This window comes from Oryzias latipes, chromosome 1 (assembly GCF_053564925.1).
Source record: "Oryzias latipes strain Hd-rR chromosome 1, Olatipes_Hd-rR_3.1".
Lineage (NCBI taxonomy): Eukaryota > Metazoa > Chordata > Actinopteri > Beloniformes > Adrianichthyidae > Oryzias > Oryzias latipes.
Genome location: NC_136237.1, coordinates 10,339,610 through 10,361,402, shown reverse-complemented (window position 1 = coordinate 10,361,402; position 21,793 = coordinate 10,339,610). Strand labels below are relative to the sequence as shown.

The following is a 21,793-nucleotide window of genomic DNA, read 5'->3' as shown; positions in this document are numbered from 1 at the left end:
TCCTTTCACCTGCTTTCGTCCTGCACCATTTCAAAATACAATTCATCATGTTTGTTTTTAAAGTTAATAAAGGAACAGACAAATAGCATGAAAATTTGGTTTATTTGATACCAGTGAAACGGTTTCATGAAAAACGACAAGCCTTCAGGATCAGACATCAGTGTTACAGTAAAAGGCTGTGTGTGCGTGCGTGTGTGTGTCTGTGAGCAGGAACAGGGAATGGAAACAGGCAGGGGTGCAGGATGGGTAATAATTTAACAGTGTGCCTCCTGAAGCAGCTGTTCCATTTTAATGTTTCACATGTTTGCTGACACATAACCAGCTTTGATTGTTTTTGTCGTTTTCAGCCCCCCCCCCAGAGGGAGTGACGTCTCCGTGATGACAACTTCAGACTGGAAAAGCGGAACAGCTCGGTCCTAAAACCTTGTTCTGTGCCGCAAAAGCCTGATTAATCATTAGTCCAGTTAGAGTTGGGAACATCTGAGTCTTCAGTGGGGCAGACGGGAGCCACGACGGCGTTCATTTGGCAAACAAGTGGTGCTTCCCACCCCCCAGGCGCCGTGTGCACCAATGGAGAAGGAGGAACTGCTGGGAGACCGTAGGCCAGACAAACTCCTGCTGCTCCTGCAGAAACAGGTAGAAGAGAGGACTAAGCAAATACAAACTTGGTTCACCTGACATCTTCACCAGTCCGAACTTAAGATGAGACACAGCAGCCATCACCATGGAAACAACAGAAACTTGATGGGCAAAAGGTCAAAAGCTAGGAAGGCGTTTTGGACTGCAATAAGAGTGTTTGCCCTCCTTCCAGTGCAGGATCTGACTCCCAACTGTGGTCATTCTCTTCCTCGCACTGCATTTCTCAGCTTTTCAAAGCAACAAGTGCAGCAAAATGTTAGAATCCTCCAAGACAGCCAGCAAAGTCCTGCATTTCTTTACCACAAGAAGCAGAGGTGTGAAGGGCAGCCACCAGCTGTCAGGCGGAACGTTAGTCCAACAGCACCAAAATAAACAAGTCATTAAAAAAAATTAAATTGGATGTCTCCTGAATAATTTAATGTCTTATCTTTGTTGAAACATACTGAACAAAAGTGTCACCAAACCCGTCTCATTTATTATCAATGATGCTTAGAAGATAACCAGCAGTATTTTATAACCCCCCCCCCCCCCCCACACACACACACACCATGTGGTTTTCATGTGTAGCCTCAAAAACTTAGTTTAAGAGTCAAACTCAGCAGCGCCCCCTGCGGCCACAGCCTGATGCACAACAACGGAAGTCCTGCTCATCTGTTTCTGACGTCACGATCATCTGGACGAGAACTGATGATTCATAAAAATGTTCTGCGGGGGGGGGGGGGTCCACCCACCTCAAAACAGAGAGCAGGACTTGGGGGGTCTGAAAGGATTGTCGCTGGACGGGACCCCCATCAGCAGCGGGTCCTTGGAGGCGTTTTGGAGGCAGTACTGTCTGAGATCCGCGGCGGCCTGGGACACCTGTAGACACGCGCATGCGCGGAGAAAGGGAGAAACAGACGTTACTGACGCGCACGCGCCTCAGTTCCATACTGAGAGGCGCTCGTTTGTGTGGAGCTGCGGCCGCGCGCACGCGCATTTGTGAGCAGCTATAAGCAGGAGCCAAAAGTGACAGTAAGACCGAACCCGGAGGAAACTTAACAACTTTGTGACACTTGTGGAACAAGTTAAGTGTCACAAAGTTGTGAAACAGCTGCTCCTCGCGGAGCTGCTCCCCGGCCGGACGCTCGCGCGCTCGAACCTTGATCCTGCGGACGCTGGCCTCCAGCCGTAGCTGCTTCACGGCCCTCTTCGCGCTCGCGAGGCTGCTGCTGGCGTTGTTGTTGGACATGGCGGCTGCTCTTTTACGCGAACGATCACCGAGGTGCGGAAACGAGTCCGAGCCGCTCCGAAGCTGTCCGACCGGGAAACGACGTCCACTCCTCGCTCCGCCCCCACACAGTCACACCCTAACTCCGCATTGGCCTGCTCCCTGTCAATCCAGCGACTGCCCCGCCCCTAAAAACACCAGCCCCTATTTACAGTTTCTTCGAGAGCAGAGGAGGGTCAACAGTGACCTTCAGGAACTGTGCGCGCGCGTAACCCGCGTGCATGAACACCTGTGATGGACATAAGGAGGACGAAGCTGCCAGCCCCTCCCCTTGTTTTGATCAAGCCCACGGGTGGGTGGGTGTGTGCAGACGGGGGTCAAAATTCACCAGCAATTTTCAGGTGTTTGCCCCGCCCAGAATGTTCAACAGGTGTTGTCACTTCCTGGCGTGAGACACATTGACGGGTCAACACTGGTTCATACTTGGATCTTTGTGCACTCAAGGCCAAAAGAGGCAGAACCCTGCAGCTGCTGACCCACCCCCCACCACTAGGGACAAACTCAGCCCGAACCACCAAAGCTGGGACTCCATGAGCGATGTGCTGAGTCCCCTCTTCCGTCTCCTGGAGGCCCAGCTCAGTTGATCCATGAAGTTGTTAAGGTCCCCCCGCCCTGCTCCGGCTCCAACAGCGGGGTGGGGGGGGTGCAACTCCTGCAGTCCTCATGCAACCATGCATTTACACACTTGTATTCGCTGGAATCCAAACCCCCAGTTTGGGCCCAGAAAGAGCAGAAATACCCCCCCCCCCCCAATTCTAGTCCCACAGCCCAGTGTTAACCCACTGATTGAACGCTTCTCCTAAACCCAAGGCAGCTGCAAGGACAGATTTCCAAAAGTCTACAGGATTTAGTGATGTTCTTGATGTCTACATTTACAGGTGGTGACCTGGAGGAACGTGGGATCTCTAAAGGTGTAGCTGCTCGAGCTTTTTCAGAAAGAATGACATATTTCTGTAAGAAAAGCACGTCTGATCTTTATTCTCAGACATTTAATGGGAGAAAATATTTCATGATCAATTTACCACAAATGTGACAAGACAAAGAACAAAAGTCCGACTTTCATTAGAAAAACAAATCTTTAGTTTATAAGAAAAATATAACCAAATAAAAACCTTTTTTTACCCCCAGTGTTTGTAGTAACGCTGTTCTTTTCTCAGTAACAGTCATCTAATTACTGTTACCGTGAATTGTTTTAGTAAACCGTTCTAACCAAAAGCTCCACCAGCTGCTGTTAACCCAGAAAATGACTTTCTGTCAGAAGGAGGAACAGGGCGGGGCAACAACAGGAGACGCGATTATGATTGGCTGTGGCAGTGATAGGTTTTATGGAAGACTATCGTAGCCAACATTGTTTTACACTTACATTGCCCACCCACACACCGACACGCACAGATACAAACATGTACACACGTCTTCAGAAGAATCTTTAAAGAATGTAAAACCAGATTTTTCTTTAGATAGTAATCGCTCCTGTTCTTGTGGAATGAGGGTGGATGAGCTGCATGATAGAAACTCCATCACCAAAGTATTTGCGTTCAACACCAAACCTGTTTCACGGAAAACAGGTTTTCCCAACAGGTTGTGAAAACACAAATCTGTGTATCGGATGTTTAGTCTGACTAATGACAAAAACTTCAATCTACAGTATATTCAATTTTTATCAGCCAATGAAAAAAGTAAGAATTCAATTGATTTATTTTAAATCGGCAGTTACCTGCTGATCACCGCGTGTAAAGATCACTAAGGGACATCAGTACAGTTGCATCACTCTCTCCTGTCTCATCGTCCCGCACGTCTTTGGGTTTGTCAATGATTTGCTTGTTCTAAGTGACCGTCGTTTAAATCTTTAGTCGACTGGTTTCATGAAACTTTCCTTGTTGATGGAGGAGTGGGCTGCTGATGCCATCATTCTCAGTGACACCTACAACAAACTTGTTCTGAATGACAAAGTCCAGATGGTGAAAACTTTATCATAGATCCGGGTTATCAGTGTACATGTAAGGGGTAATGGCCGACGAAGTGTGCGTTATTACTTTTTAACGCACGCCGTGGAAGCCTGAATCGCGTCGGACGGTTGCTTCCGCGAAATGAACACCAGAATACAAGGGTGTTTTGTTCATGTTTAATTAGTTTTGCTCAGGTTGGCTGTGACTTCTCCTGGACCCCCCAGTTCTCTTGGAGATGAGCGGCGATATTTAGTTTTTATATCTTTTGAACTCCCTGGATCTGCTCCTGGGTTCGCCTCCACCGGCCGGCCGTACCAAGATTCTCTACTTTGTTCCCATTAATGAGAACAGCTGTTAGCAGGAATGTGGACAATCCACCTGGAGGATATAAGTGGTGCTTGATCCCAGAACCACTCAGACTGATGAAGCCACATGGGTGAGTTGTGAAAGGTTTTAGTCAAGATGCAATGACTTAACTTCAAGACATTATAAGACTGGCCTTTGTCCTTGCCGAGTGCAAAAAGAGCAGCTTAATCGCTCCCCAAGAGCGGCTCTGGCGATCCAGACTCCATCTGCAGGGCTTCCTCCACAGTGTCTGCAACCCTGAAGTCCTGCAGCTGCGCAGCCAGGAAAACCTTCAGAATGGAGGGCTGGAGGGGGAGGAGCAAAAGCGGATGATGAAAGCTCCCATCAGTAAGAGGCTCTGAGGCCTGTGGAGCTCACCTTCAGTCCTGAAAAGACCAGCCTCACGCGCCGCAGCTGAAACTGCCTCAGCAGGTCCTTCAGCTCACTGACCACGGTGTAGTCTATGGCGCTGACGTGGTGACAGTCCAACACCACCGATCGTGGGGGGGACACTGGAGGTTGGGCAGTCGGTTAGGACAGCAGCCGAGATCAAAGAGGTTTGTGTGTGAGTGCGGTCCTAACCCTGCAGAGCGTGAGCGTGGATGAAGCGGCTCAGGTGCTCTGTGGCGGGAAACGTCAGGCCGCTGCACGGCTGCATCACCAGCACGCCGTGATCCGATACCTGCAGCAGAGCGGGCACAAAAGACTCCTGACCACCAACCAGCCAGCAGGCATTCACAGACTAGCAGGACTCTACCTTTATCCGGGGTCTGGCCATGTTGTACAGCAGCCCAGCTCCAGACACGGCGACCCCAGCCATGATGCCGTACTGCACTTGCCAGAAACTCAACAGAAAGGTGATGGTGAACGGCAGCAGGTCCAGCCCTGCAGACCGGAGCAGCAAGAAGGAAAACACTGAGAAACGAAGAGGAGAAATAACTTTTGACCAAACAAATGAGCGTGTGAACCCTCTAAAGGAGAGGTTCTCAAAGTGTAGCCCGCGGGGGGAGAGTTTTTGTTGCCCTCAATAAATCCTAAATGATCGTTATTAAATCAGCTGAACATTGCTTGGAAAAATATTGTTTCGTGGTTTCTGGCGACATCTGCAGGAAAGCAAGATAATTACACTCAGGTGTCAATGGTACAGTGTATTAATTTTTACCACAGGAGGGCAGACAACATTTTCTTTTTCACTGGCTCTGTGAAGAAAGGAAGGACCTTAACGACAAAGCGGGAGGATGAGTGGGATTCGGAGACAGAGCCAGAACAGGTTCCTTTGAGGAAAAACGTTGTGTTGGCGAGGAGAAAAGGCGCTTTCAAGCCAAGTGGACAAATGGTTACTTCGTCGTACCTCATGGGCTGGACAAAGTCATGTGCCTTATTTGTAAGCATGTAAATGAAATGCTCAAAGAATTCAATTTAAATCATTATGTTGGGCCCACTATCACCATGTTTCCAAATCATAAAAACTGTGACAAATTTACCGGGAAGGAGCACAAATAAGCTCCAACAACACCAAGGAGGCCATGCTGCACAGCAGATATTAATGTTTACAAAAATGGCTAAATCCAGTGAAGCTGTGACAGAAGCTAGCTACGATGTGGCTTCGGAAATGGCCCAGTGTAGCAAGGGGAGTTTGTATGCTGAAAGTAGTTGAAATTGTTTGTCCAGAGCAACAGAAAAATTTGGAGGAAACAAGTCTTTCAAATAACAACTAGACAAGTAGAGGATCTGGGCAGCAACCTCCGACAGCATCTGGGAAAACATCTGGAGGACCTGGTTAACTGTATAAATGACACTTGGTCATTAAAGACATTAAAATCAACATTTTTCTGTTTATCCAATTTTTCCACAAAAACTATCCCCCCGTCGAATGTCGAGTTCCTAATGTGGCCCTCCGCTGCAAAAACTTTGAGAATCCCTGCTCAAAAGGATAATGAGGACCAGCAAGAAACTCCAGGTGAGTAAAAATAAAGTTTAATAATTAAAGCCGCAAGCGGCATTGTATGGCCCGCGGGCAAAATTCGCCCCTGCCGCCCGCTTTTACGCACCACCTCCACTATTGCTGCCCACCTCTACGCAGCACCACGGTCCTCACCACCCACCTTTGATCAAGGCCAGTCAAAGCTACATATGCTAATTATGCTAACTATGCTAGTTGTGCTAATGCTACTAAAAGTGCTAGCATTGCGATCTCTCTCTCCCCCTCTCCCTCCCCACACACACTAAATGTAACAAATAAATAAAAAATAATACGACAAAAAGGGGTTTATACAAATCTACACTTTAGTTTCTTGAAGCTATATAACCTCTTTTTGTGATAGTAAAACCTGTCCAACACAAAAAGCCTTCAGCTCTAATCTGTTTGCTCAGCTGTTGGACAGAACAAGTTAAAAAAAAAAAAAAAAAAAAAAAAAAAAAAGCATTGCGATCAGCTACGTCAAGTGACTCGGAAAAACATATTGCTTAAAATGCTAATTACGCTAACTATGCTAGTTATGCGAATGTGGCTAAAGGTGCTAGCATCGCTATCAGCATCATCAACTCACTCAGAAAAACACATTGCTTCATTGGTAAGAGCTACATGTCATAAGTTGATAGAAAATCCCCCCTTTTCTGTTGATTTTATTTCCATAGCAACTATTTAAAGTATTGGTCACCTAGGGATAACAAACAGACGTCAGTTTTACACGAATCGGAAAAAATAAATTTTGGATGTCCTTAGCAACGGATGTTTTTTGCTAACCACGCCCACATTCCCTATATGTCCATATCTAGTGTTTTTCAATATGTTCAGTTCCAGCCATGGATGCATTCATTCAATTTTCACAGTATTTTATTGAAAAGCATAAGAGTTAGAACAGTATCCCACTTTTGCGAGCTTGCCACATGCATGCCATTAAAAATCTACAACTTCAGATTAGGCCGGTTGATCCATGATCGTAAGATTGCAGGTTCGATTCCCGCCTTGCACACCCATGTGTCGAAGTGTCCTTGGGCAAGACACTGAACCCCACCTTGTCTTTAGTGGGAGGTTAGCGCCAGTGTGTGAATGTGTGTGTGACTGGGTGAATGGGTCTGTGACTGTAAAGCACCTTCAACCTTGTAGGTAGGGATAAGTATGACAAAAAAATGCCAAAGAGGCATAAATGGACCAGTTGTCAGGCAGAATACAGGCAGGACTGCCCTGCACAACGTTGTGCAGATGTTTCAGAGAACGGATCCGCACTCCAGTTTACAAGCCTGTCCTTCAGGGACTTCAGGGTACCAACACTATGACCACCTACTGTGCACGCTCCACATCCTTGCCACGGCGCAGTAATCCAGCATGGGTGCCACGGCGCAGATGATGACTACAGCCAGAGAAGCCTTGGGAATGTAGTAGAACGCTGGCATGAGGAACTCCAAGGAGAGCAAGACAATCACACCTGCAGGAGGAAAGGAAAACATGAGAAGACACAAAACACAGACTGCAGAAGACGGTCTGAATCCAAGCAGATCAAAGACTAGAGGCTGTATTTACAGCATGGTATGAAACGGTGAGGGAAAACATCTGAGCTGGCACGAACCACACAACACAGTTTGGTCTGACACAAATGTTTTGGAGGTAAAAGTAAAAAAAAATTCTCTGGTCCAAGTCTCCACCTCTGACAAACATTAAGGTTCCCAAGAGGCTTCCTTCAGACCTTTTTTTATGGCCCGCAGCAGCAGTCACTGACTCCAAGGACCATATCGTTTACGCAGTTGGAAAGATTTCTGCGCCTTTGTGTGAAAATTTGAACCCCACCACATCCTTGAAAAGTCACCAAAATGTACACACACCTAGGATAAATTGAAAAGGAATTTTCAACAAAGTCAATGTCACCCCCCTGAAGATGATGACATCACGGCGAGCAATCCCGTATAAATTATGAATGGGCCGAAAATCGCTTATGCGCCCAAAAATTTTTTTTTTTCAAAATACAGTTACGAAACCAAATCAAACGTTTCGGGGATATCCCAAGAAAGTTTTGACATCAATTTGGGACGGCCACATGATGTACGGCTTGGCGAACTCTGAGAACTGGCGATTTTCATGTTTTTCGAAATGCTGAACAAAACAATGTAGCATACGACAAGATCGATAAAGGAATGTGGGCGAGGTAAAAAAAAAAAAAAGACAGCAAAGAAATGTGCTGACTCAGCAAAAACGAAAAAATTCGGATTTTCTTTAAAGAATTGACTAACGAAACCATTATTGTCGGCGATATTCAGAGGAAGTTTTGAAATTATTATGGGATGGCGACATGACCTACAGATGTGCTAAAATCTGTTTTGTCTAAAAATGTCTACAACATTTTTTTTGCGAGCAATTGTCACGAAATTTCAGAAATGCAGCTAGCATAAGTCTACAACTACCTCTGGAGTTTCGTCGACCTTTGACCTCGGGAGTAGGCCACCATCTTGAATTTAAAAAAAAAAAAATCACCTTTACTACCAGATACAAACGTAAATCTTTTGGGCATCAATGGCAAGCTACTGTGCAAAAAATGTTGCAATAAGAAGTTGTAGATATTTGACGAAATGCGTAAAGCAAGCTTACAAAAATGGCGTACTATTATAACTCTTGTGTTTTTTAATAAAATACTGTGAAAATTGAATGCATGCATCCATGGCTGGAACTGAACATATGGAAAAACACTGGATATGTACATATAAGGAATGTGGGCGTGGTTAGCAAAAAACATCCATTGCTAAGGACCTCCAAAAGTTTACATTTTCCGATTCGTCTGAAACTGATGTTGATCTGTTTGTTATTCCCGAGGTGACCAAATCATAAAATGGTTGCTATGGAGAAAATGGGGGGGGGGGGGGGGGGGGACAGAATGCCCGTGATTTTGAAAAAGTAGATTTCCTATTAACTTATGACTAACCAATGGAGCAATGTGTTTTTCTGAGTGAGTTGATGATGCTCATCACTAGGCTAGCACTTTTGGCCACTTTAGTGTAACTAGCTTAGTTAGCATAACTAGCATTTTAAGTAATGTGTTTTTCTGAGTCAATTGATGATGCTGATCGCAATGCTAGCACTTTTAGCCACATTAGCATAACTAGCATATTTAGCGTCTTGAGCAATGTGTTTGTCTGAGGCAGTTAATGATGCTGATCGCAATGCCAGCACCTTTAGCCACATCAGCATAACTATTATAGTTAGCATAATTAGTATATGCAGCTTTAAATAGCCTTGATCAAAGGTGAGCGGTGTGGGCGACGGTGCTGTGTAGAGGTGGGCACCGATGGCGCAACGGTGGTACGTAGAGGCGGGCGCGGGGAGCGCCTGGAGGCCATACATGGCTTTAATGTTTTTAAATATTTGTCAGTTGTGCCTGTGTTTGTTTTTTTGTAGGGGTGAGCCTCACTAAAAACATACTCCTGTTTTTATGGAGTTAACTGTTTTGCTGCTCCACAGCTATGATCCTGTGCTGAGACAAACGTCTATCGATCCATTTTCCAAACCCACTTAAGCCATTTTCGGATTACAGGGATACTGGAGCCTGCAACTTTTCAACTAGAAAAAGCCAGTCATTTACCTAAAAGAAAAGGTATCTTTGTGAATCCTCTATCGTATTTATAAAGGGTTTGGATCCATTAATTGGCTTCATTTATGCTCTGATGAAGGTCTTGTTTCGTTCTATCATCTACTGGACAGATGAGCTGGACATGATGCAACACAGACATCATTAAATCTTTCTGTATTCTTTATATTTTCAGATTTTCTGCTCTGGCCATACGGTGCTGTACAACTCTCACCTCCCCACAAGAAAATCCTGGTTGAAAACCCAGCTGGGATCTTTCTGTGTGGAGTTTGCATGTTCTCCTACTGCGTGTGTGGGTTCTAGACTGTCCCTTAGGTGTGTGGTTGTGGGTCTCTGTGTGGACTTGTGATGAACCCCGCCTTCACCAGGCTCCAGCTACCCTGTGACTCTGAAAAGCACCAGGTGGGCTTAGAAAAATAGATGGATGTCCTTTTACACTCCTGAAGAAAATGAAGCTGTAATGATGCAGAATGCCACAAGAGGGCAATAAAGACTGAAAGATGGCTTCAGCACTCACTTGTGAGGATCCCTCCTGCTGGAGTGCAAACCCCCGTCTGAGAGTTCACCGCGGTCCTGAAGGGGAAGGAGGGTGGAGGTTGAACCTCTATAGAACCGTTATACTCACTGATGTTGCAGACACACACACACACAGTGTTACACACACCTCCCAAAGCTGCCGGTGACGGGGTACGCTGATACAAAGGAGCCCATTATGTTGGTCACTCCGATTGCCAGCAGCTCCTGGTTGGCGTCGATCCTGTAGTCGTTCTGACTGGCTGAGAGACAGGAAGTGAGAATCACAGCCCAGGGAAGACTTCCTGTTAAACCTGCTCACACTTACCGAATGCTTTAGCAATGGCGATGCTCTCCAACAGACCCATGAGGGGGATCAAAGCCAGCCCCCCACCAAAGTCCTGAGGAGAACACAGTTATGTTTGACAGCTCCACATATTCCAGCTCTTCCTCCCATCCTCACCTTCAGCATCTCTCCAAAGGAGACGGTGGTCCCGTTGGATGTGGTATCCGAGGTGGGTGGGGGCCTGAAGGGTGGAAGTCCCTGTGAAGTGTGACCGGTGATTGTGAAGAAATAATGGCCGTACGCCTCGCAGGAGAAAGCAAACAGGGAAGCTGCCACGACCAGCAGGGCGTTACGCACTGTCCAGAAGGAAGAGGAGAGAAATCTGAGAACAGGAAATGCTACTTTCAGCACATCAGCGTCTGTGACACACAAATACTGACTGGTTGCAACTGTCCAAATGAACTTCCTGGCCATTCTGGAGCAAGAGGCGGAGTCATTGGAGACCAGGTTGGACTTCATGAAGGTCAGCATGGTGAGCAGACACAGACAGAGCAGGCCCATCACCACATCGCCTGTTCTGGCCTCTGGGATCTTGTAAAAGGTGTAGTAGACCTCCAGGAAGAACTGATGAGGGACCCCCTGGATTCCCAGAATATTCTGGACAGGAGAACAGCAACGGGAAACATTGACAAACATCAACAAGAAGAAACTGGAGGCTTTGCTGCACTCTGTCATGAGAGGACAACCTGCTGCTGTTTTTCTGGACACTTGTTTCATCCTTTGCAGATAACTAAAAATCCAGCTCTGAATGTTTAAAAGTGATCTATTATTGCAATTGTTCCCAAGTAAAACAACTATAAATTAAATTATGGTTTTAGCAACACTTTCCTGACTGTCTTCAGGCCAGGAGCATGAGGAAAGGTGCAGCCTTTTTTCACATGTGCAGGTCCCTCTCAGAGACATGAAACCCTTAAAGCAGCTCAGTAAAACAGACACATGTCCATCAAATACTTTTGTCAAACACAGCATTTCATGTTTTCCTAAGAAGACATTGATTTTTTAAAGCCACAAACACTAAAGGCGAGCCTTCCAACTCATGAGTTGTAGAATGTAAAAGTATCTGGAAATGATAAACAGTCATGTTCCTCCTCCATGAATGTTCCTGTTCTGACGCTTCCATATCCTTTTATATTTAGCCTCTGGTGCTTTTATTTTGAAAATCTTTCATTGAACATCAGGTTTAAACATGGTTATTATCATGTTATTCCACAGAACTTGAATCTTATTCAATCTTTATTTTTGTTATGAATGTGGCAACCACAATGTTTGGTTTCTGCCCAGAAGAGAAAAGGAAAAATATATTTTTGTACATTAATTATTTATTATTTCAGTGAATTCCTGCTTTTGTTCAGATTAACAGCAGCAGTTAAATAGGAATAGGAATGACAGATCACATAATTAGGGCAGAGAAAATCCATTCCTGACTTGATTTGTCAATGTTTCATTGGGGCGAGTTTGCTTCAGCTGATGGTCCTCTGTTGAACCGTGTGTCTTATTTTGAGAGGAACTCAAGTGTGCCTTTGTTAAATTCAGAAAGAAATATTCAATTTTCTCTTCATATTTCAATGTTTTCTTCATAAAAAAACTATAATTTGTCTGGATAGAAAATCCAGTAAGAACAGAGCAGTGTTGCACTCTTTGGCTTTGCTGTTCGCTCTGGGTTCTGATCACAGAGAAAGACCAGACGGACAGTTGCAGAGTTCTGGTCGAACAGAACGGATGAGCTGTTTGGTGACTGAATCCAAGCGCCTTCAAGGAGACACAAAGACGCTTGATTGGTTAGAATCCAATCCACTCAGCATGAACCCTCTTGTCTGTGATTGGCTGGTTTGGTGGCACATTTGTAATGCTGACCTCAGAGCGACTCAACAGAAGCATTTGACAACAGTTGTGTGAAATAATTCAAACTTATTCAGGTTTCTAAAGGTCATTAATGAAAATATGGATTATATAACCAGAGGAAAGACATTTTGAAAACATGGACGGGATTTCACACTCAAAAATGACAGATTTTCATTTGCAGCATAGAAAGTTGTATTTATGGGAGATTTTGATTTTGATTGCTCTTACTTTAGTGTCAAAAATGTGACTTCATAGTATTGGAGTATCTCCCTGGGCCGTTTATCTTTAGGGTTTTAATGCTACTAAATGTTAAAGTGTTGCAGTGTGGTCACAGTTCACTTATGAAATCCAGTATATAGCCACGTACAGCTGGAAACTGAATGCTCATCAGTCTGCGTGGGGAGACATTGTTGCGCTGCCGTCGTCCAAACTCACCTTAACCTGGCCGAAGCCGATGGTGACGGCAGCCGCACAGGTGAAGCCTTTGATCACGGGGTACGAGATGAAGTCCAGCAGGAAGCCTGCAGAGACCAGCGGCACAGACACTCAGAGACGGCGTGCATCAGCAACAGCTCCTGGTAGGTTTCTGTCGTCTGCAGCGGCAGCCAGGCTTCAGGGGGTCTGACCTAATCGGAGTAACGCCATCGCCGCCTGAACGAGTCCACAGAGGAGGCTGAGCAGCACCGCTCTGTGGGGCTGCCCCCCCACCACAGAGAAGCACAGGAGGGACATGATGGCTGTGGGACCCAGGGTCACATCCTTCGAGGTTCCGAGGACGGTGTAAATGAACCCCCCCATGAATGCAGAGTAGAGTCCGTACTGCAGACAAAACAAGAACACCAAAGTTTGTGTGGACGATGGTGGAGACTCTGTTTTACTGAATCTGCCCTTAAGGTGGTTTGACTTTCTGTCAGGATCTGCTCAGGTTCTGACCATCCGACCCACAAACTGCAGGAACTAAAGGACTGGCTCTTAACAAGGAAATCTGGCAAAAACTCTTTTATTCAACACCAACAGACCTTTATTCTAGATTATTATTTTCTGCAATCATGAAAAGGTGATATTTTTTTACCTAAAAAAGCATTAGGACCATGTTTTAAATGTAAACTAAAGTTATAAATGACAGTAACAACAGCTTGAAGAAGCAAACAGCTTAAATGATCAATAAAATTACATAAGACTGAACATTTGAGCCAAACCTGAAGCAAAAAATGAGAAAAAGCCATGAATCCTGTGGAGAAAAGGAGCCGGGCTAACCTGCACAGGAAGACCTGCCACCTCAGCGTACGCCAGCGCTTGAGGAACGACCGTCAGCCCAACCGTGAGGCCGGCCAGCACGTCCATCTGCAGGTAGCTCACTTTGTATCTGGGTAACCAGGACAGGATGGGAAGCCAGGTCTTCAGAGAGTTCCAGGAGCAGCAGCTCCAGCCCGAAGGCCTTCTCACCCACGACCGATCCATCCCACAGGGTCAGAGGTGACGGGCCGAGAGCAATCACACACGCGTTCAGAGCGCTTCGTCCTTTTGGGGTGCCCAGCTGTCAGGAAACTTGCACACCAGCCCGCCTGTTTGTTTGCTCTTCAGACCAGTAGAACAACCTGAGCACATCATAAGAGTAGACACCCTGTGATCATCACCTGACTTTGAAAAGAGGCCAGGTGATCATCACCTGAAAGGTGCATGCACCTGCGGATCCTACAGTACCTGCAGCTGTGTCCCACAGAGGAAGGGGCCTCAACTGAGCCTCAAGACCCCATGATCTCTGTGGAAGCCGTCAGAATCTGAGAAGCAACAGATGTGAAACGGATCAGAAACAAAGGAAAATAGAATGAAAACTACTGGATATAAACAGAATAGAAATCAATCAGAAGAGTAACGGAATAACAAAGAAACCGATCAGAATAGAAATATAAACACAGATCAGAACGAAAGAAACAGAATAGAACCTGATTAGAATAGAAACAGATAAGAATGGAATAGAAACGGAATGGAAGCAGATAGAAAACTGATCAGAGTAGAAACAGAATAGATTAAAAAGATCAGAATGGAAATAGAAACACAGATTAGAACGGAGTAGAATAAAAATAGTATCTAATCTGAATGAAACAAATAACAGAATAGAAACAGCTCTGAATAGAAGCAGAATAGAAACAGATCAGACCTTCAGTCTTCTTTGAGTCCATCAGCTGTGATTTTCAGGTTCATTTATTTTGTTAACTTCCTCAAATCGGCTCCTTTCACGGCTCGAGACGAGTTCCTGTTTCTCCACTCACGCGGCCGTGGTCATGTGATCAAAATGGGCGGAGCCTCACTTGTTTGGGGAAGTGTGGAGCTGGAACCTGTGCAGTTGATGTGGGGGTGTTCCGCCATGCCGCCGTGGTGCTGGATTCTCCTTTTAGCGGCTTTCGGCTTCGCGGAGCCACAGAGACGAAACGTTCTCCTGATCATCGGTGAGTTTTGCAGAACCGAACCCGGAAGTTCGAGTGCAGCTGCGTCAAAACCTGCGTCAAAAAGCTGGTTAGAAAACTAAGGCACTAGAGTGGGGGATTACTTCTGGTGCTGATGAATGTGGACTCGCCCTGACTTCCAGTCCTCAGAAACACAAAGAGAAGTCATGAAGAGATCTGAGGTTTTCAGAAGATCAGATGGAGGTGAAGGAGGGGTCTGTAGCTGACAGAGTTGCCATGGAGACAGAAAAGAGCTTCTCTGTGATCCATCACGTGCTTTTAGCAGATCTGAGTCCAGCTCCTCCTGTTGGTCTTCAGCCTCAGGAGGAACCTTCTTCTCTGTAGAGACTGGAGCCACAGACTGAAACGTTCCACCGGGTATTCCGATGACCTTTCCTCCTCCATGTTGGTTTCTGATTGCTGTGCTGCATCATAACTGTGATCTGGATCCAAAAAGCTCTGCAGAATCGTGCGGTTCTGCTTCTGCTGTTGCTTAACTCCAGTGGAACAGAGCTGAGAGACAAATACCGACCAGACACCTCCTCTTTTATGTCTTACCTTTTAAAAGTCATTCATCCGTTTTTCTGCATATCTGAGTCCAGGTAGCGGTCGGTCTAAGCAAACATGTCCAGACTTCACTTCCTCCAGCACCTCTGGGAAGACCGCGAGGAGTTTCCAGGCCAGCTGAGACGTGCCCAGAACATTATTCCAGGGAGGGGTCCAAACCAGAAGACCAGGCCACCTCAACTGGCTCCTCTTGATGTGGAGGAGGAGCGGCTCTACTCTGAGTGACCGAACTCCTCACACAATCTCTAAGGGAGCACCCAGCCAACCTGCAGAGGAAGCTCATTTTAGTCGTGACCCATTACCTTTCTCCGGTTAAGAACCATGGCCTCAGGCTGTCGGTGCTGACCTTAACCCCACCCACTTCACACTGCAAACCAGCCTAGTGCACACATGGCTTGATGAAGGCAACAGGACAACAGCATCTACAAAGACCAGAAATAAAATGTTATGTTCCACAAAGAACCATGAGCAACGACAGAATGGGGATTGAGTTTTGGAGCTCAGACCATGCGTAGGGGTGAGCCCCACTATATCTAGCTGGTAACTATTGACGTCCTGCACATGCCCCCCCAGAGAGATGGCGTTCCAAGTCCCAAAAGCCGTGGCAGGCCAACCGCTTGTATTTTTTTGGATGGCGTTGAATCAACTCCTGGGAGTCCACTACCTCTAGAAGAGCTCAAAAGGAGCTGGCATGGTTTGGGTGGCAGTGAAAAAAGCCTTTTGAGCTCTCCTAGAGGTAGTGGACTCACAGGAGTTGATTCAGCATCATCCCGTCAGGCGGGGTCCACCGGGGCCCATGGAAAGAGCCGAGGCCGCTAGGTACCCACTTGCAAACCCCAACCCAAGTCCTGACTTCAGAGTTTGGCACCAGTGGCAGCAGTCTTTTGGCGTAATGAAATCTAGATGTTGCCTTCTCATAAGGGGGTTCTGAACCACTCTTTGTCTGCACATCACCCTGGACCTGTTTGCTTGGTTCTTATACCTCACTGTGTTAAGGTGGCGGTCCACTAAGATCAAGTCCTGAAGTGATTTGATTTGGAGGATTTCCGCTTTGTGCAGAATCACGTGAAGGAAATCCTCTGAGCTCCCGTTTTTGCTCTTGTGCAGCGGACGATGCAGGCTTTGAGACGGAGGTCTACAACAACTCTGTGGTGCACACGCCCCACCTGCGTGCTCTGGCGCAGCGCAGCCTGCTGTTCCGGAACGCCTTCACGTCGGTCAGCAGCTGCTCCCCCAGCCGCTCCTCCATCCTCACCGGCCTGCCGCAGGTATGCTGCGCATGCACGTGCAGGCGCCACATCCTGGAGGTCCTCACTTTGTCTGCTCGTTTCAGCACCAGAACGGCATGTACGGCTTGCACCAGGATGTCCATCACTTCAACTCGTTTGACGGAGTGCGGAGTCTGCCGCTGCTCCTGAGCCAGGCGCGCGTGCGCACAGGTGAGTTCAGACCGCCTGTCAGTCCCACACCTGCGCCACAGCCTGTTCACTTCCCCACCTGTTTTCTTCAACCCTGCAGGTATAATCGGGAAGAAGCACGTTGGGCCCGGTTCCGTCTATCCGTTTGACTTTTCCTATACAGAAGAAAACGCTTCAGTGCTGCAGGTGGGGAGGAACATCACCCGGATAAAACTTCTGGTCCGGAAGTTCTTCCAGACTCACAAACAGGAAACGGAAGCGGGAAGAAGACGCATTCCGGATGGAAGTGAGGACAGACCGTTTTTCCTGTACGTGGCCTTCCACGACCCCCACCGGTGCGGACACTCGCAGCCCCAGTATGGAGCCTTCTGTGAGAAGTTTGGAAACGGAGAGACGGGAATGGGAAGTATACCAGACTGGAAGCCGGTTCATTACACTCCGGAGCAAGTAAAGGTCAGTCCGGCCCACTCCAGCAAACTGATGAGGATCATTCTGTCTGCAGTCCTTCCTGCCGGGCGGGATGTGTGTCATGAAAAGAGTAACAGAGTAAAAGTACTGGTTCTTCGGCACAAACATACACCTGTAGAAGTTAAAAAAATGTGTTCAAGCAACTGTAACTTAGTCAGTGTAACTTATTACCCACTACTAAATCAGGTGTTGCAGATTCTGGTTGGCTGAACACCTGATCCAGATCCAATCAGCAGCGGTTCAGACCAGGATAATAGAGAACAAGCGGGCGGTGGATCTGTGTTTGAACCACTAACACCTGCTCACCTGCTCAGGTCCCCCCCTTTGTGCCGGACACACCTGCAGCACGAGCGGACCTGGCTGCACAGTACACCACCGTGAGCAGACTGGACCAGGGCGAGTACCAGCACCAGAGCAGAGACGCCAAAACAAAAGCCCAAACGCTGAAGCTGCACATTTCTCCTGCAGGTATCGGGCTGGTTCTGGAGGAGCTCAGAGAGGCGGGTTACGAGAACGACACCCTGATCATCTACAGCTCAGATAACGGCATCCCTTTCCCGAATGGCAGAACCAATCTCTATCACTCCGGAACCGCAGAGCCCATGCTGGTGTCGTCTCCGGAGCGCAGGGAACGCTGGGGGGAAAGCAGCCAGGCCTTCGTCAGCCTGCTAGGTAAGGGTGATGGGGGTGGGGGGTGGTGAGGGAGATGGGCTTCATGGTAAATGAACATGTGACTCCCCCACAGAGCGGCTGAATCTTTTCATCCAGATCATTTAGAAAGTTTCATTAATCGATCAGAATAACTGGGACCAATTGAGATTTCAGACAATCCTCCTACCCCTCCCAGGTCTGCCTCTGCGGGAGGGGGTCAGGGAAGACAGGAAAGCACATCTGCGAGAAAACCAACGAGAAGAAACAAAGTTTCTGTAAGAGAAAGAACCTGAACGTGCAGAACCCAAGTCAAAAGATCAAAAAGAATAGAAACTGCAACAAGACATGAGAAACAGAGCAGGACCCCCCCCACACACACACACACACACACTCACAGCATGCTCAGCCTCCAACTCAGAAACCTCTGTCCACTCTGATTTCCTGTCAGATTGGCTCCTGACTGATAGAAGACAGTGGTCAGAGAACGTTTCACTGACATTCATGCACCGTCCTTACAAAGTTCTTCCTAAGATTGCCGACGTTTCTCTTCCAAAAAGGAAAAAAAATCAGCTGAAGTCTTCCTGGTGGAGCTCATGGGACAGAACTGCAAGGAGAAAAGACCAAACTTCCAGACCGGACAGAAATACCGGCGTGGTTCAGGAGAGCTGTAGAAAGATTTTAATGTGACGCTCTCGTCCTTCTTTTCTCCTGCAATGCTCTTGAACAGCCACAGGGGGGCGACCGAGGACGGGAAAAAAGCAGCTTGGAGAAACTGAAGGGATAAAAGCAACCTTCATTCAAATATAGTTGAGATAAAATGTGACAAATCCACAGATTTCTGATGTGACTGCCCCAGAAATGTTTTTGCTGATCTTTTCTTTGCTCATACTCTTTTGTGTTTTTTGTTGTTGTTGTTGTTGTACCACAGACATCACCCCCACCATTCTGGACTGGTTTTCTGTGCCGTACCCCCTGTACCGCCTCCCCGGCAGCCCAGCGGCAGTCCTCCTCACCGGCCGCTCCTTGTTGCCTGCTTTGGAGGCCGAGCCCACAGATTGGTTTACAGTGTTCAGCAGCCAGTCCCTGCACGAGGTCGGCCCACCTCCTGCTGCTCAGCCCTGTAGGAGACCAACAGCCCCCCCTCACTGCCACGCTTTTCTCGTTTCAGGTTACCATGTACTACCCAACTCGCTCCGTCCTCCAGGGGGCGTACCACCTTCTCCACAACCTGCACTACCGCATGCCCTTCCCCATAGATCAAGACCTGTATGTGTCCCCCACCTTTCAGGACCTGCTGAACCGCACCAGGAGCCGTGAGCCCACCCACTGGTTCAAGAGCCTGGAGCAGTATTACTACAGGGAGCGCTGGGAGCTGTATGACACCAGGTCTGTCCCACTCTGGGAGGGTTCATGGATGAGAAATGATGTAGAAATGAAGCACTGATCCAGAGAATATCTACAAACATTCATCTGCTCCTCCTCATGTTTGTGGGACATCGTAAGGAACAAATCTAAGACGACATTAATGCCTGACATTAACTGTAAAAGTTCAATGTTGGTCAAAAAAGATGATTAATGTTGGAAAAAGCAAAATAGTCATCAGACGAGCCACGAATGCTTAAAAAAATATTAAATCTATGGATGAACTCTGAATCGGGTGTTTAAAAAAAAAAAGCTTGATGTGTTTAACAAAAAACATGTGATGGACGTGTGCCTGAATTTAGAGACCCACTCAATAGAAATCCTGTTTTTGGTGTTTTTAACATGTTCCTGTGGCACATTTCTCAGGATGGAAGACGTAAAGAAATGTAAGAAATTGGAGTATTTCTATGTTGAAATCGTGGTGAGCAGATGCAGAAATGCTGTTGGCTAAAGCATGTAGGTGTGAAGTTTAACCTACAATCGGCAGGCTCCCGGCTCCGCTCCATTCTGATGCATCCACTTTCAGAATAACAGATCCATGTACGACTTCATTTTCCCCATCTGAGCTGGAATTTGGCTCCAAACTATACTATTGGATAGCTCCAATCATGCTTGTCATTTTTGATGGGTTGGGGGTGTGATGGATCTGAGCTAGTGGGAGAGAGAGAGGTGGGCTTCCTCAACAGTCCTGCCCACAACTCAGAGGTGAATTTCTCATTTCTGATGAACTCCTGCCGCCCTGCAAAAACTACGTTCTAGAAGACGACACCGTTTATTTTTGTTTTATGCCCAAAAATGTCATAATCATAATGAAATGACGACTGGGAATGCTTTTTTAAAATCGATCAAAGGCTGAGGTTTGGAGTGGGACTTATTGGAGAATCCTCAAGTCTTCCAAATTAAAAAAAATTTGAGTTTTAAGATGAACGTTTACTTAAAATATTAAAACTTATTGAGCTTAAAAATGCCTTAACATTAAAAAAACTAAAAACAAATATGAAAATCAGAAAAAGACCCTAGAGAACAGGCAGGAATCTCCTGAAAGACAGAATATTTTCAGACCAGAATGGATGAAACATCTGAAAACATGAGGAGTTTAAGCACCTGAAGACCTCACAGTCTAAAGGTCATCAGATTTCACCATTGAAATGTTCAGAAGCTCTGACCAAAACCAAAACAGTCTAGAAGCATACACTGTATTGGCAGCTGTGAGGTAGAGATGTTTGGAAAAGCTCATAAGCTTCCCTCGAGGTAATGCTCTTTTTGGAGGGAGATCAGGCCAACTGGTGTTGGAATGAAGCGGGGGGGAGGGAGGGGGTTCTATGTAATCTATAAGATGTTCCGAGGCTTCATGAAGTCCATGAGAACCAAAAATACCCGAAGTGTATCACAGATCAATGCTCTTTCACATGTAGGGCGTCAGGATCCAGAAACACAGTCCAGACATGAGAAACAGTTTCTGCGTGGACGTCTTTATCTGACGGGAAGTTCTCTGCTTTAAACCGATATTTGATTGTTGGAATGATGAAGTGATGCTTTAGAAAACTGAAGGAGAATGAGCAGGAACTCTGTCAGCGGCACACGCTGCTTCTTTGTGGTTTTACGGGGAAGCAGCCTCCGAAGGTTCAGATGTTACGTTTCTAATCCCTTTTCATGAAAAACAGACAATCAAAGATGAGTCAAGCTGAGGAAACCTTTAGGCTGCCTCTTTCCACAGAATATTCCTCAACCGATGAAGAGAAACCGCGGAGCTGAGTGGGAAGTTTCTCCATCACAGCCTGGATGTGCGCACTTCAGGGGCAGTTTAGCATCATTTTTATGTTCCAGTGTTCACACATTAACCCCACAGCTTCAATAAATCTTTTAAAGCTCATTCTGTTTCTATTTCCTGTTCATTCCGTTTGTTTTAATAGAATTGATAAACAGTGCAGAAAGTTTGGAGAGCAGATGTTCATGGTCTGTGATTTGGCAGGTCTGACCCTCTGGAGGTGAGGAACCTGGCTTCTGACGCCTCCTACAGCGCCGTGCTGGAGGAGCTACAGCAGCGCCTGAAGAAGTGGCAGTGGGAGACAGGAGACCCCTGGGTCTGTGGACCGGACTACGTCCTGGAGGCAAAACTGACACCTCAGTGCAGACCACTCTATAACTCACTATGATGGACCCTGATGCACTCTGACACCACCCTACAAAACATCTGTAAATGTCAAAGCTGTTTATGAAAAAAATAAACCATTTTACAGTTTATGAAGCTCTAGCACGCGCCCTCTCTACGCAAAGGTCCAGTTTGAACCAAACTGTACATTTAACCTTTCAGCCCCCTGACTGTCATGGCTGACTAACAGGAAT

At 46.7% G+C, this 21,793-nt stretch overlaps 3 protein-coding genes across 4 annotated transcripts; 1 reads left to right on the top strand and 2 right to left on the bottom strand.

Annotated features, from left to right (window-relative positions):
* Positions 1 to 83: 83 nt before the first annotated feature.
* Positions 84 to 2,131, bottom strand: si:ch211-286b5.5 (guanine nucleotide-binding protein G(I)/G(S)/G(O) subunit gamma-5). Its single transcript, XM_004066161.5, has 3 exons — positions 1,778 to 2,131; positions 1,371 to 1,497; positions 84 to 624 (listed from the first exon to the last, which is right to left on the bottom strand). Exons 1-2 carry the CDS (start codon positions 1,865 to 1,867, stop codon positions 1,372 to 1,374), a joined length of 216 nt encoding a protein of 71 aa, XP_004066209.1. The 5' UTR covers positions 1,868 to 2,131; the 3' UTR covers positions 84 to 624; position 1,371.
* A 723-nt stretch (positions 2,132 to 2,854) lies between these two features.
* Positions 2,855 to 14,772, bottom strand: LOC101170906 (sodium-independent sulfate anion transporter). The gene is made up of 15 exons (XM_020705324.3): positions 14,636 to 14,772; positions 14,179 to 14,255; positions 13,732 to 14,072; positions 13,101 to 13,293; positions 12,910 to 12,995; positions 11,013 to 11,229; positions 10,750 to 10,928; positions 10,615 to 10,687; positions 10,438 to 10,549; positions 10,291 to 10,346; positions 7,485 to 7,625; positions 4,955 to 5,082; positions 4,780 to 4,879; positions 4,576 to 4,709; positions 2,855 to 4,502 (listed from the first exon to the last, which is right to left on the bottom strand). The coding sequence occupies exons 3-15, from the start codon at positions 13,933 to 13,935 to the stop codon at positions 4,383 to 4,385; spliced, it is 1,743 nt and encodes a 580-aa protein (XP_020560983.1). The 5' UTR covers positions 13,936 to 14,072; positions 14,179 to 14,255; positions 14,636 to 14,772; the 3' UTR covers positions 2,855 to 4,382.
* LOC101155495 (N-sulfoglucosamine sulfohydrolase (sulfamidase)) lies at positions 14,771 to 21,691 on the top strand. Of its 2 annotated transcripts, none has more exons than XM_004066162.5 (9): positions 14,771 to 14,924; positions 16,596 to 16,756; positions 16,822 to 16,927; positions 17,007 to 17,359; positions 17,689 to 17,770; positions 17,843 to 18,046; positions 18,954 to 19,117; positions 19,194 to 19,411; positions 21,420 to 21,691. In XM_004066162.5, exons 1-9 carry the CDS (start codon positions 14,771 to 14,773, stop codon positions 21,601 to 21,603), a joined length of 1,626 nt encoding a protein of 541 aa, XP_004066210.4. In that variant the 3' UTR covers positions 21,604 to 21,691. The 2 variants fall into 2 exon arrangements, with proteins under 2 accessions (XP_004066210.4, XP_023815537.2); XM_023959769.2 differs by lacking the exon at positions 21,420 to 21,691 and adding an exon at positions 21,165 to 21,320.
* The last annotated feature ends 102 nt before the right edge of the window (positions 21,692 to 21,793 follow it).